The following is a 14,190-nucleotide window of genomic DNA, read 5'->3' on the forward strand; positions in this document are numbered from 1 at the left end:
TTACCTGAGTTGCTGGGTGAGGGGGGCTTTGCGGCTGTACTGGTGCAGGTGAGAGAACAGGCTGACTTTGTAGTCATAGTCAGATCGTAGGGGGATCTGAAACACACACACACACCATACAGAAAGTAATCACATCCCTTGACTTGTTCCACATTTTGTTTGTGTCTCTGGCCTACACACAATACCCCAAAATGTCAAAGTGGAATCATGTTATTTTTTTCTGTTTACAAATGAATTAAAAATGAAAAGCTGAAATGTCTTGAGTCAATAAGGTTTTAAACCCCGTTGTCACATAATCAATAGCATGGTCTCAGTGTGTGCAATAGTGTTTAACAGGATTTTTGAATGACTGCCTCATCTTCGTATCCCACATACAGACAGTAAGGTCCCTCCGTCGAGCAGTGAATTTCAAACACAGATTCAACCACAAAAACAGGGAGGTTTTCCAACAGAATATATATATATTTATTTAACTAGGCAAGTCAGTTAAGAACAAATTCTTATTTACAATGACGGCCTACCTAATATCCCTTTGAGCATGGTGAAGTTCTTAATTACACTTTGGATGGTGTATCAATACACCCAGTCACTACAAAGATAAAGGTGTCCTTCCTAACTCAGTTGCCGGAGAGGAAAGAAACCACTCAGGGATTTCACCATGAGGCCAATGGTGACTTTAAAACAGTTACAGAGTTTAATGGCTGTGATCGGAGGAAACTGAGGACGGAACAACAACATTGAAGTTACACCACAATACTAACCTAAATGACAGAGTGAAAAGAAGGAAGCCTTTACAGAATACAAATATTCCAAAACATGCATCCTGTTTGCAAAAAGGCACTAAAGTAAAACTGCAAAACATGTGGCAAAGAAATTAACTGTTTTTCCTGAATAGAGAGCATTATGTTTGGGGCAAATCCAATACAACACATTGTACCACTCTATATTTTCAAGCATGGTGGTGGCTGCATCATCTTATGGGTATACTTGTCATCGCCAAAGACTTGGGAGTTTTTCAGGATAAAAAGAAATGGAATAGAGATAAGCACAGGCAAAATCCTAGTTCAGTCTGCTTTCCAACAGACACTGGGAGACAAATTCACCTTTCAGCTGGACAAATCGACACTGAAGTTGCTTACCAAGATGACATTGAATCTTCCTGAGTGGACTAGTTATAGTTGGACTTTTTTTGCAAGACTTGAAAATGGCTGTCCAGCAATGATTAACAACCAACTTTACAAAGCTTGAATTTTCTTTTGATAATATTGTTCAATCCAGATGTGAAAAGCTCTTAGAGACTTACCCAGAAAGACTCACAGCTGTAATTAAAAAGCTGACTCTAACATGTATTGACTCAGGGGGTTGAATACTTATCTAAAACAAGATATATTAGGGATTTATTACACACTTTTTTTTTATGTTAAGAGATTATTTAACCAGTTTGACAAGAGTATTTTGTGTAGATACATTTGAATTGTATTTAATTTATAACACAACAAAATATGGAATAGGTAAAAGGTTGTGAATGTGACCAATAACATCTGCTAACCATGTGACCATTAACATCTGCTAACCATGTGACCAATAACATCTGCTAACCATGTGATCAATAACATCTGCTAACCATGTGACCATTAACATCTGCTAACCATGTGACCATTAACATCTGCTAACCATGTGACCATTAACATCTGCTAACCATGTGGCCAATAACATCTGCTAACCATGTGTACGTGACCAATAACATCTGCTAACCATGTGTACGTGACCATTAACATCCGCTAACCATGTGTACGTGACCATTAACATCCGCTAACCATGTGTACGTGACCATTAACATCTGCTAACCATGTGTACGTGACCATTAACATCTGCTAACCATGTGTACGTGACCAATAACATCTGCTAACCATGTGTATGTGACCAATAACATCTGCTAACCATGTGTATGTGACCAATAACATCTGCTAACCATGTGTAAGTGACCAATAACATCTGCTAACCATGTGACCAATAACATCTGCTAACCATGTGACCAATAACATCTGCTAACCATGTGACCATTAACATCTGCTAACCATGTGACCATTAACATCTGCTAACCATGTGACCATTAACATCTGCTAACCATGTGACCATTAACATCTGCTAACCATGTGACCATTAACATCTGCTAACCATGTGACCATTAACATCTGCTAACCATGTGTATGTGACCAATAACATCTGCTAACCATGTGTACGTGACCAATAACATCTGCTAACCATGTGTACGTGACCAATAACATCTGCTAACCATGTGTACGTGACCATTAACATCTGCTAACCATGTGTATGTGACCAATAACATCTGCTAACCATGTGTATGTGACCAATAACATCTGCTAACCATGTGTATGTGACCAATAACATCTGCTAACCATGTGACCAATAACATCTGCTAACCATGTGACCAATAACATCTGCTAACCATGTGACCAATAACATCTGCTAACCATGTGACCAATAACATCTGCTAACCATGTGACCAATAACATCTGCTAACCATGTGACCATTAACATCTGCTAACCATGTGACCAATAACATATGCTAACCATGTGACCATTAACTTCTGCTAACCATGTGTATGTGACCAATAACATCTACTAACCATGTGACCACTAACATCTACTAACCATGTGTATATGTGACCAGTAACATCTGCTAACCATGTGATCAATAACATCTGCTAACCATGTGACCAATAACATCTGCTAACCATGTGACCAATAACATCTGCTAACCATGTGACCATTAACATCTGCTAACCATGTGACCAATAACATCTGCTAACCATGTGACCATTAACTTCTGCTAACCATGTGTATGTGACCAATAACATCTACTAACCATGTGACCAATAACATCTGCTAACCATGTGTATATGTGACCAGTAACATCTGCTAACCATGTGATCAATAACATCTGCTAACCATGTGTATGTGACCATTAACATCTGCTAACCATGTGTATGTGACCAATAACATCTGCTAACCATGTGACCAATAACATCTGCTAACCATGTGACCAATAACATCTGCTAACCATGCAGCAGCGCCTCGTCAACCTCAGGAGGCTGAAGAAATTTGGCTTGTCACCAAAAGCACTCAAACTTCTACAGATGCACAATCGAGAGCATCCTGTCGGGCTGTATCACCGCCTGGTACGGCAACTGCTCCGCCCACAACCGTAAGGCTCTCCAGAGGGTAGTGAGGTCTGTACAACGCATCACCGGGGGCAAACTACCTGCCCTCCAGGACACCTACACCACGCGATGTCACAGGAAGTCCATAAAAATCATCAAGGTCAACAACCACCCGAGCCACTGCCTGTTCACCCCGCTATCATCCAGAAGGCGAGGTCAGTACAGGTGCATCAAAGCTGGGACCGAGAGACTGAAAAACAGCTTCTATCTCAAGGCCATCAGACTGTTAAACAGCCTCCACTAACATTGAGTGGCTGCTGCCAACACACTGACTCAACTCCAGCCACTTTAATAATGGGAATTGATGGGAAATGTAAAATATATCACTAGCCACTTTAAACAATGCTACCTAATATAATGTTTACATACCCTACATTATTCATCTCATATGTATACGCATATACTGTACTCTATATCATCTACTGCATCTTTATGTAATACTTGTATCACTAGCCACTTTAAACAATGCCACTTTGTTTACATACTCATCTCATATGTATATACTGTACTCAATACCATCTACTGTATCTTGCCTATGCCGCTCTGTACCATCACTCACTCATATATCATTATGTACATATTCTTTATCCCCTTACACTTGTGTCTATAAGGTAGTAGTTTTGGAATTGTTAGCTAGATTACTTGTTGGTTATTACTGCATTGTCGGAACTAGAAGCACAAGCATTTCGCTACACTCGCATTAACATCTGCTAACCATGTGTATGTGACCAATAACATCTGCTAACCATGTGTATGTGACCAATAACATCTGCTAACCATGTGTATGTGACCAATAACATCTACTAACCATGTGTATGTGACCAATAACATCTGCTAACCATGTGTATGTGACCAATATAACATCTGCTAACCATGTGTATGTGACCAATAACATCTGCTAACCATGTGTATGTGACCAATAACATCTGCTAACCATGTGTATGTGACCATTAACATCTGCTAACCATGTGTATGTGACCAATAACATCTGCTAACCATGTGTATGTGACCAATAACATCTGCTAACCATGTGTATGTGACCATTAACATCTGCTAACCATGTGTATGTGACCAATAACATCTGCTAACCATGTGTATGTGACCATTAACATCTGCTAACCATGTGACCATTAACATCTGCTAACCATGTGACCATTAACATCTGCTAACCATGTGTATGTGACCATTAACATCTGCTAACCATGTGTATGTGACCATTAACATCTGCTAACCATGTGACCATTAACATCTGCTAACCATGTGACCATTAACATCTGCTAACCGTGTGACCATTAACATCTGCTAACCATGTGACCATTAACATCTGTTAACCATGTGTATGTGACCAATAACATCTGCTAACCATGTGTATGTGACCATTAACATCTGCTAACCATGTGTATGTGACCATTAACATCTGCTAACCATGTGACCATTAACATCTGCTAACCATGTGACCATTAACATCTGCTAACCATGTGACCATTAACATCTGCTAACCATGTGTATGTGACCAATAACATCTGCTAACCATGTGTATGTGACCAATAACATCTGCTAACCATGTGTATGTGACCAATAACATCTGCTAACCATGTGTATGTGACCAATAACATCTGCTAACCATGTGTATGTGACCAATAACATCTGCTAACCATGTGTATGTGACCAATAACATCTGCTAACCATGTGTATGTGACCAATAACATCTGCTAACCATGTGACCATTAACATCTGCTAACCATGTGTATGTGACCAATAACATCTGCTAACCATGTGACCAATAACATCTGCTAACCATGTGTATGTGACCAATAACATCTGCTAACCATGTGACCAATAACATCTACTAACCATGTGACCAATAACATCTGCTAACCATGTGACCATTAACATCTGCTAACCATGTGACCATTAACATCTGCTAACCATGTGACCATTAACATCTGCTAACCATGTGACCATTAACATCTGCTAACCATGTGTATGTGACCAATAACATCTGCTAACCATGTGTACGTGACCAATAACATCTGCTAACCATGTGTACGTGACCAATAACATCTGCTAACCATGTGTACGTGACCATTAACATCTGCTAACCATGTGTATGTGACCAATAACATCTGCTAACCATGTGTATGTGACCAATAACATCTGCTAACCATGTGTATGTGACCAATAACATCTGCTAACCATGTGTATGTGACCAATAACATCTGCTAACCATGTGACCAATAACATAACCATGTGACCAATAACATCTGCTAACCATGTGACCAATAACATCTGCTAACCATGTGACCAATAACATCTGCTAACCATGTGACCAATAACATCTGCTAACCATGTGACCAATAACATCTGCTAACCATGTGACCATTAACATCTGCTAACCATGTGACCAATAACATATGCTAACCATGTGACCATTAACTTCTGCTAACCATGTGTATGTGACCAATAACATCTACTAACCATGTGACCAATAACATCTGCTAACCATGTGTATATGTGACCAGTAACATCTGCTAACCATGTGATCAATAACATCTGCTAACCATGTGACCAATAACATCTGCTAACCATGTGACCAATAACATCTGCTAACCATGTGACCATTAACATCTGCTAACCATGTGACCAATAACATCTGCTAACCATGTGACCATTAACTTCTGCTAACCATGTGTATGTGACCAATAACATCTACTAACCATGTGACCAATAACATCTGCTAACCATGTGTATATGTGACCAGTAACATCTGCTAACCATGTGATCAATAACATCTGCTAACCATGTGTATGTGACCATTAACATCTGCTAACCATGTGTATGTGACCAATAACATCTGCTAACCATGTGACCAATAACATCTGCTAACCATGTGACCAATAACATCTGCTAACCATGCAGCAGCGCCTCGTCAACCTCAGGAGGCTGAAGAAATTTGGCTTGTCACCAAAAGCACTCAAACTTCTACAGATGCACAATCGAGAGCATCCTGTCGGGCTGTATCACCGCCTGGTACGGCAACTGCTCCGCCCACAACCGTAAGGCTCTCCAGAGGGTAGTGAGGTCTGTACAACGCATCACCGGGGGCAAACTACCTGCCCTCCAGGACACCTACACCACGCGATGTCACAGGAAGTCCATAAAAATCATCAAGGTCAACAACCACCCGAGCCACTGCCTGTTCACCCCGCTATCATCCAGAAGGCGAGGTCAGTACAGGTGCATCAAAGCTGGGACCGAGAGACTGAAAAACAGCTTCTATCTCAAGGCCATCAGACTGTTAAACAGCCTCCACTAACATTGAGTGGCTGCTGCCAACACACTGACTCAACTCCAGCCACTTTAATAATGGGAATTGATGGGAAATGTAAAATATATCACTAGCCACTTTAAACAATGCTACCTAATATAATGTTTACATACCCTACATTATTCATCTCATATGTATACGCATATACTGTACTCTATATCATCTACTGCATCTTTATGTAATACATGTATCACTAGCCACTTTAAACAATGCCACTTTGTTTACATACTCATCTCATATGTATATACTGTACTCAATACCATCTACTGTATCTTGCCTATGCCGCTCTGTACCATCACTCACTCATATATCATTATGTACATATTCTTTATCCCCTTACACTTGTGTCTATAAGGTAGTAGTTTTGGAATTGTTAGCTAGATTACTTGTTGGTTATTACTGCATTGTCGGAACTAGAAGCACAAGCATTTCGCTACACTCGCATTAACATCTGCTAACCATGTGTATGTGACCAATAACATCTGCTAACCATGTGTATGTGACCAATAACATCTGCTAACCATGTGTATGTGACCAATAACATCTACTAACCATGTGTATGTGACCAATAACATCTGCTAACCATGTGTATGTGACCAATATAACATCTGCTAACCATGTGTATGTGACCAATAACATCTGCTAACCATGTGTATGTGACCAATAACATCTGCTAACCATGTGTATGTGACCATTAACATCTGCTAACCATGTGTATGTGACCAATAACATCTGCTAACCATGTGTATGTGACCATTAACATCTGCTAACCATGTGTATGTGACCAATAACATCTGCTAACCATGTGTATGTGACCATTAACATCTGCTAACCATGTGACCATTAACATCTGCTAACCATGTGTATGTGACCATTAACATCTGCTAACCATGTGTATGTGACCATTAACATCTGCTAACCATGTGACCATTAACATCTGCTAACCATGTGACCATTAACATCTGCTAACCATGTGACCATTAACATCTGCTAACCATGTGTATGTGACCAATAACATCTGCTAACCATGTGTATGTGACCATTAACATCTGCTAACCATGTGTATGTGACCAATAACATCTGCTAACCATGTGTATGTGACCATTAACATCTGCTAACCATGTGACCATTAACATCTGCTAACCATGTGTATGTGACCATTAACATCTGCTAACCATGTGACCATTAACATCTGCTAACCATGTGACCATTAACATCTGCTAACCATGTGACCATTAACATCTGCTAACCATGTGACCATTAACATCTGCTAACCATGTGACCATTAACATCTGCTAACCATGTGTATGTGACCAATAACATCTGCTAACCATGTGTATGTGACCATTAACATCTGCTAACCATGTGACCATTAACATCTGCTAACCATGTGACCATTAACATCTGCTAACCATGTGACCATTAACATCTGCTAACCATGTGACCATTAACATCTGCTAACCATGTGTATGTGACCAATAACATCTGCTAACCATGTGTATGTGACCAATAACATCTGCTAACCATGTGACCATTAACATCTGCTAACCATGTGTATGTGACCAATAACATCTGCTAACCATGTGACCAATAACATCTGCTAACCATGTGTATGTGACCAATAACATCTGCTAACCATGTGACCAATAACATCTACTAACCATGTGACCAATAACATCTACTAACCATGTGACCAATAACATCTACTAACCATGTGACCAATAACATCTACTAACCATGTGACCAATAACATCTGCTAACCATGTGACCAATAACATCTGCTAACCATGTGACCAATAACATCTACTAACCATGTGACCAATAACATCTACTAACCATGTGACCAATAACATCTGCTAACCGTGTGACCAATAACATCTACTAACCATGTGTATGTGACCAATAAAATTTGATTTGACCAAAACGGTAAACATCAAAACTTAACAAGTTGAACCTTGATACCTGGTACCTTTATAGGTGGCGCCGTGCGTCTGGAAAAAACATGAGGCTAAATGAATAGAAGCACAGGTAGTTAGTGCTGTGAAGTTTAGCTTGATGCTTATAAAATCAGCAAAACAAAAATAAACACTCACTGTTTATTTTCAGCAAACTTAACTTGTGTAAATATTTATATGAACATAAGATTCAATAACTGAGACAAACAAAACAAGTTCCACAGACATGTGACTAACAGAAATGGAATGTGTCCCTGAACAAAGGGGGGGGGTTCAAAATCAAAAGTCAGTATCTGGTGTGGCCACCAGCTGCATTAAGTACTGCAGTGCATCTCCTCCTCATGGACTGCACCAGATTTGCCAGTTCTTGCCACTCTTCCAACAAGACACCTGCAAGTTCTCTGATATTTCTGGGTGGGGGGGGGGGAATGGTCCTAGCCCTCACCCTCCGATCCAACAGGTCCTAGACGTGCTCAATGGGATTGAGATCCGGGCTCATCGCTGGCCAGGCAGAACACTGACATTCCTGTCTTGCAGGAAATCACGCACAGAAAAATCAGTATGGCTGGTGGCATTGTCATGATGGAGGGTCATGTCAGGATGAGCCTGCAGGAAGGGTACCACATGAGGGAGGGTCATGTCAGGAGGAGCCTGCAGGAAGGGTACCACATGAGGGAGGGTCATGTCAGGATGAGCCTACAGGAAGGGTACCACATGAGGGAGGAGGATGTCTTCCCTGTAATACACAGCGTAGATTGCCTGCAATGACAACAAGCTCAGCCCGATGATGCTGTGACACACCACCCCAGACCATGACGGACCCTCCAACTCCAAATCGATCCCGCTCCAGAGTACAGGCCTCGGTGTAACGCTCATTCCTCCGATTATAAACGCGAATCCGACCATCACCCCTGGTGAGACAAAATCACGAGTCGTCAGTGAAGAGCACGTTTTGCCAGTCCTGTCTGGTCCAGCGACGGTGGGTTTGTGCCCATAGGCGACGCTGTTGCCGGTGATGTCTGGTGAGAACCTGCCTTACAACAGGCCTACAAGCCTGCATTCCAGCCTCTCTCAGCTTATTGTGGAAAGTCTGAGCACTGATTGTGCGTTCCTGGTGTAACTCGGGCAGTTGTTGTTGCCATCCTGTACCTGTCCCGCAGGTGTGATGTTTTGATGTACCGATCCTGTGCAGGTGTTGTTACATGTGGTCTGCCACTGCGAGGACGATCAGCTGTCCGTCCTGTCTCCCTGTATCGCTGTCTTAGGCGTCTCACAGTATGGACATTGCAATTTATTTCCCTGGCACATCTGCAGTCCTCATGCCTCTTTGCAGCATGCCTAAGGCACGTTCAAGCAGATGAGCAGGGACCCTGGGCATCTTTCTTTTGTTTTTTTTCAGGATCAGTAGAAAGGACACTAAAGAGGCCTAAGTTTACATAACTTACCTTAATTGCCTACCGTCGTAAACTGTTAGTGTCTTAACAACCGTTCCACAGGTGCATGTGCATTAATTGTTTATGGTTCATTGAACAAGCATAGGAAACAGTGTTTAAATCCTTTACAATGAAGATCTGTGAAGTTATTTGGATTTTTACGAATGATCTTTGAAAGACGAGGTCCTGAAAAAGGGGTGTTTCTTTTTTTGCTGAGTTTATATTTTCATGTATAACTAATCCAATGTTTCCCCAGACCATTATATAGCCTTATAATGCTGTTTATAAAAGGCACTGGATGTTGTTGTGGGGTTGTGTGCGCCTTGCCTGGAAATGAATCTAGGGGAAACACTGACAATGTAAATCTATACTGAGATGACTAACCTCAGTGGTACTAGCAAGTTAGGAGTGGCAGGTAGTCTAGCGGTTAAGAAGGTTGGGCCACTAACCCGAAAGGTTGCTGGTTCAAATCCCTGACCCAACTAGGTCAACAACAACAACAAAACATCTGAATGTGAGGAAGGCACTAAACCTTAATCTACTCCTGTAAGTAATGTTTGGATAGCCTGCTAGTCAAGCAGTGCCTTGAGGACAGAGAGCAGGATATTGTATAATGTCAATAACATTGCCACAAACCTGTTGTCTTTCAAACTTCTTGGTCAGTCTCTTCACCACTGCAGGGTCGTCCACTTGGACATGTTCCGGAAGTCTCTTCACCACTAACAAGGACAGGAAGCAATCTTTGAATAAATGGGACTTACTATTTCACGTTGTAAAAGTCCAATGTATTTTTCAATAGGGGATACCCTTAGAAGTCAAGAGGCAGATTAAAGGGACTAATAGACTGGAGCCTGTCCTGTGGGCCTTCATCATGTAGAACTGTCCCCTAGTCACAGCCTGTCCTGTGGGCCTTCATCATGTAGAACTGTCCCCTAGTCACAGCCTGTCCTGTAGGACCTTCATCATGTAGAACTGTCCCCTAGTCACAGCCTGTCCTGGCATCAACTCATTCACTTGTGTGTATGGTGATGTATGGGGGGGTTAAGATGAGGAGGGGGGGGGGGTGATGATGGGGGAGGGGGTATAATGAGGAGAGGGGGGTGTGATGAGGGGGTAATTATATGTTGATTGTATGCATGTCTATGAAAGAAGCTGCACTCTTTAATTGTCCAAGTAATTTCCCCTCTAGGACAATAAGATACATCATATCACAAGTCAACAAGGTGCTCCACAGGTCCACCAGCAGAAGTCGTGTTGTACCTGGGTTTAGTTCACTTGGAGGGGCCTTGGTCTTGCTGCTGGAGGAGCAACTCTGTTGTTTAGAGGCTCTATCAGCTTCCTGCCTTGCTCTCCTCTCTGCCTTCTGCTCAGCTCTGCTTTTGGCTGGCTTGTCTGCTGGGGAGGGGGCAGGAGAGGAGTAGGAGGGAGCTCCTGAGACAGGCACAGGTATTGGTGCAGAGGCAGGTAACACTGTGGGAGCTGGGGACAGAGACAGACAGGTGCATTGACCAATGAAGTGGATGCTGGATAGGATTCATGGGTAAATGGACCAATGAAGAAAGCTAGCACTTTATGGAAATTAGTCAACAACTATTGGTATTTGTTTTTCCAAAGATATAAAATGATACAATCAGACCACAAGTAGAACATTTAAGACATGTTGACAACAGTAGAAGAGTAGGTTACAGCATGGAAGATAAAATATGGAACCAGACTAGAACACCTTTCTGTGTTGGGGGTTGTGTTGCCACAGGTTGTGATGGAGCGACAGGCTTCTTTTCCTTCACTCTTTCTGATGGGCGCTTCTCATCCTTCTGTTTCTTCTGGTGTTTCTTCTCTTTCCTCAGCCGTTGCTTCTCCTCTTTGGTCAACTCCTTCCCTTCATTCTAAAAGTGATGCGGATTAACAACAGGAAGAAACACTGGTTAGCGAGTTGGACAGTGGACAACATGTATGCTATTGACAATATTGTCCATTTCATGACATTTTTGTCACTTGGAAAAACTGAATTAACTTTTGGTTTAGAATGATACTTACTTTAGCGCGTACGATGTCATCTTTCTTCACAGGTCCATCTGTAACAGTGTCGTGATGACGACGAAGTTGCATTTACATCCAGCTGACAGTGCGATCTTGCTAGATAATTAGCCAGGTCGGTGGCTAACTAGCCAGGTAGGTAGCTAACTAGCCAGGTAGGTAGCTAACTAGCCAGGTAGGTAGCTAACTAGCCAGGTAGGTAGCTAACTAGCCTTATAGCTTTAACTGGCTAAATATAGACAGACAGGTTAGCAAATTAGCTACTAACTTTAACTGGCTCGGTATCTAAGGTTCGTGTGCATAAACTATCAATCAAATGTATTTATAAAGCCCTTCTTACAGTCAGCTGATGTCACAAAGTGCTGTACAGAAATAACCAGCCTAAAACTAGTCAACGAGTAAAAGCGTGTTTAACTATGGTGGTTCAAGTAACAACCAACATGAATGATGCAATATGAATCGGCAACATGTAACAGTGAAGCCACAGGCTAACGTTAGCTACCAGCCCATCACTTCTCAGGCTAACGTTAGCTACTAGCCCATCACTTCTCAGGCTAACGTTAGCTACTAGCCCATCACTTCTCAGGCTAACGTTAGCTACTAGCCCATCACTTCTCAGGCTAACGTTAGCTACCAGCCCATCACTTCTCACGCTAACGTTAGCTACTAGCCCATCACTTCTCACGCTAACGTTAGCTACTAGCCCATCACTTCTCACGCTAACGTTAGCTACGAGACCAATCACTTCCCAGGCTAACGTTAGCTACCAGCCCATCACTTCTCAGGCTAACGTTAGCTACTAGCCCATCACTTCCCAGGCTAACGATAGTTAGCGAGCTAATTACAACTCTGCTGTAACATGGACAACATTCACAGCAGACGAGCTGCCACGTTAGTTAATTCCGTGATATTGTAGCCAGAGCTGTACCTAGTGTGTTTTTATTTAAAGTATGTTGACAGCTGTCATTTCAGACTCACCTGCTTCTCCACAGTCCGCCATGTTTACGATAACTGCTGAAGTTAACAAGCATGGAAATGTGTCAGAACTGAGCTGGTGGGAAAATTCACAGTGCCCTCTTGCGGTTGAAGTAGACGAAGCTCCGAAGTGCCTATAAATTAGGTATTTGTTGAGGGGAGCCCAAAGGCCAGCAGTTGGCAGCGATTACAGCCTCGAGTCTTCTTGGGTATGACGCTTGGAACACCTGTATTTGTGGAGTTTTTCCCATTCTTCTCTGCAGATCCTTTGAAGCTCTGTCAGGTTGGATTGGGTGAGTCACTGCGCAGATATTTTCAGGTCTCGCCAGAGATGTTCAATCCTGTTTAAGTCCAGGCTCTGGCTGGGCCACTCAATGACATTCAGAGACTTTTTAATAATAGTTTTTTTTTTACCTTAATGGAACTAGGCAAGTCAGTTAAGAACAAATTCTTTTTTTCAATGATGGCCTAGGAACAGTGGGTTAACTGCCTGTTCAGGGGCAGAACGACAGATCTTTGCCTTGTCAGCTCAAGGATTCAAACTAGCAACCTTTCGGTTACTAGTCCAACGCTCTAATCACTGGGCTACCTGCCGCTCCGACTTGTCTTGAAGCCATTCCTGCATTGTCTTGCATTGTCTTGGCTGTGTGCTTAGGGTTGTTTTCCTGTTGGAAGGTGAACCTTGGCCCCAGTCTGCAGTCCTGAGTGCTTTAGAGCAGGTTTTCATCAAGGATTTCTCCGTTCATCTTTCCTCCCAGTCCCTGACTACTGAAAATCATCTTTCCTCCCAGTCCCTGACTACTGAAAATCATCTTTCCTCCCAGTCCCTGACTACTGAAAATCATCTTTCCTCCCAGTCCCTGACTACTGAAAATCATCTTTCCTCCCAGTCCCTGCTACTGAAAATCATCTTTCCTCCCAGTCCCTGCTACTGAAAATCATCTTTCCTCCCAGTCCCTGACTACTGAAAATCATCTTTCCTCCCAGTCCCTGACTACTGAAAATCATCTTTCCTCCCAGTCCCTGACTACTGAAAATCATCTTTCCTCCCAGTCCCTGACTACTGAAAATCATCTTTCCTCCCAGTCCCTGACTACTGAAAATCATCTTTCCTCCCAGTCCCTGCTACTGAAAATCATCTTTCCTCCCAGTCCCTGCTACTGAAAATCATCTTTCCTCCCAGTCCCTGACTACTGAAAATCATCTTTCCTCCCAGT

General features: G+C 42.2%; 1 protein-coding gene across 1 annotated transcript in view; it reads right to left on the reverse strand.

The window, feature by feature from the left end:
* The window catches only part of LOC109883416 (translation initiation factor eIF-2B subunit delta), a 30,406-nt gene extending 17,334 nt beyond the window's left edge, over positions 1-13,072 (reverse strand). Inside the window, exons 1-6 of the mRNA XM_031836755.1 lie at positions 12,977-13,072; positions 11,999-12,036; positions 11,685-11,847; positions 11,222-11,440; positions 10,598-10,680; positions 5-96 (exon numbers count right to left, since the gene is read on the reverse strand). Coding sequence (XP_031692615.1) covers positions 5-96; positions 10,598-10,680; positions 11,222-11,440; positions 11,685-11,847; positions 11,999-12,036; positions 12,977-12,998 — 617 coding nt within the window. The 5' untranslated portion in view covers positions 12,999-13,072. The remainder of the gene's footprint in view (positions 1-4; positions 97-10,597; positions 10,681-11,221; positions 11,441-11,684; positions 11,848-11,998; positions 12,037-12,976) is intronic.
* Positions 13,073-14,190: the final 1,118 nt, after the last annotated feature.

This window comes from Oncorhynchus kisutch, linkage group LG12, assembly GCF_002021735.2.
Source record: "Oncorhynchus kisutch isolate 150728-3 linkage group LG12, Okis_V2, whole genome shotgun sequence".
Classification (NCBI taxonomy): Eukaryota; Metazoa; Chordata; class Actinopteri; order Salmoniformes; family Salmonidae; genus Oncorhynchus; species Oncorhynchus kisutch.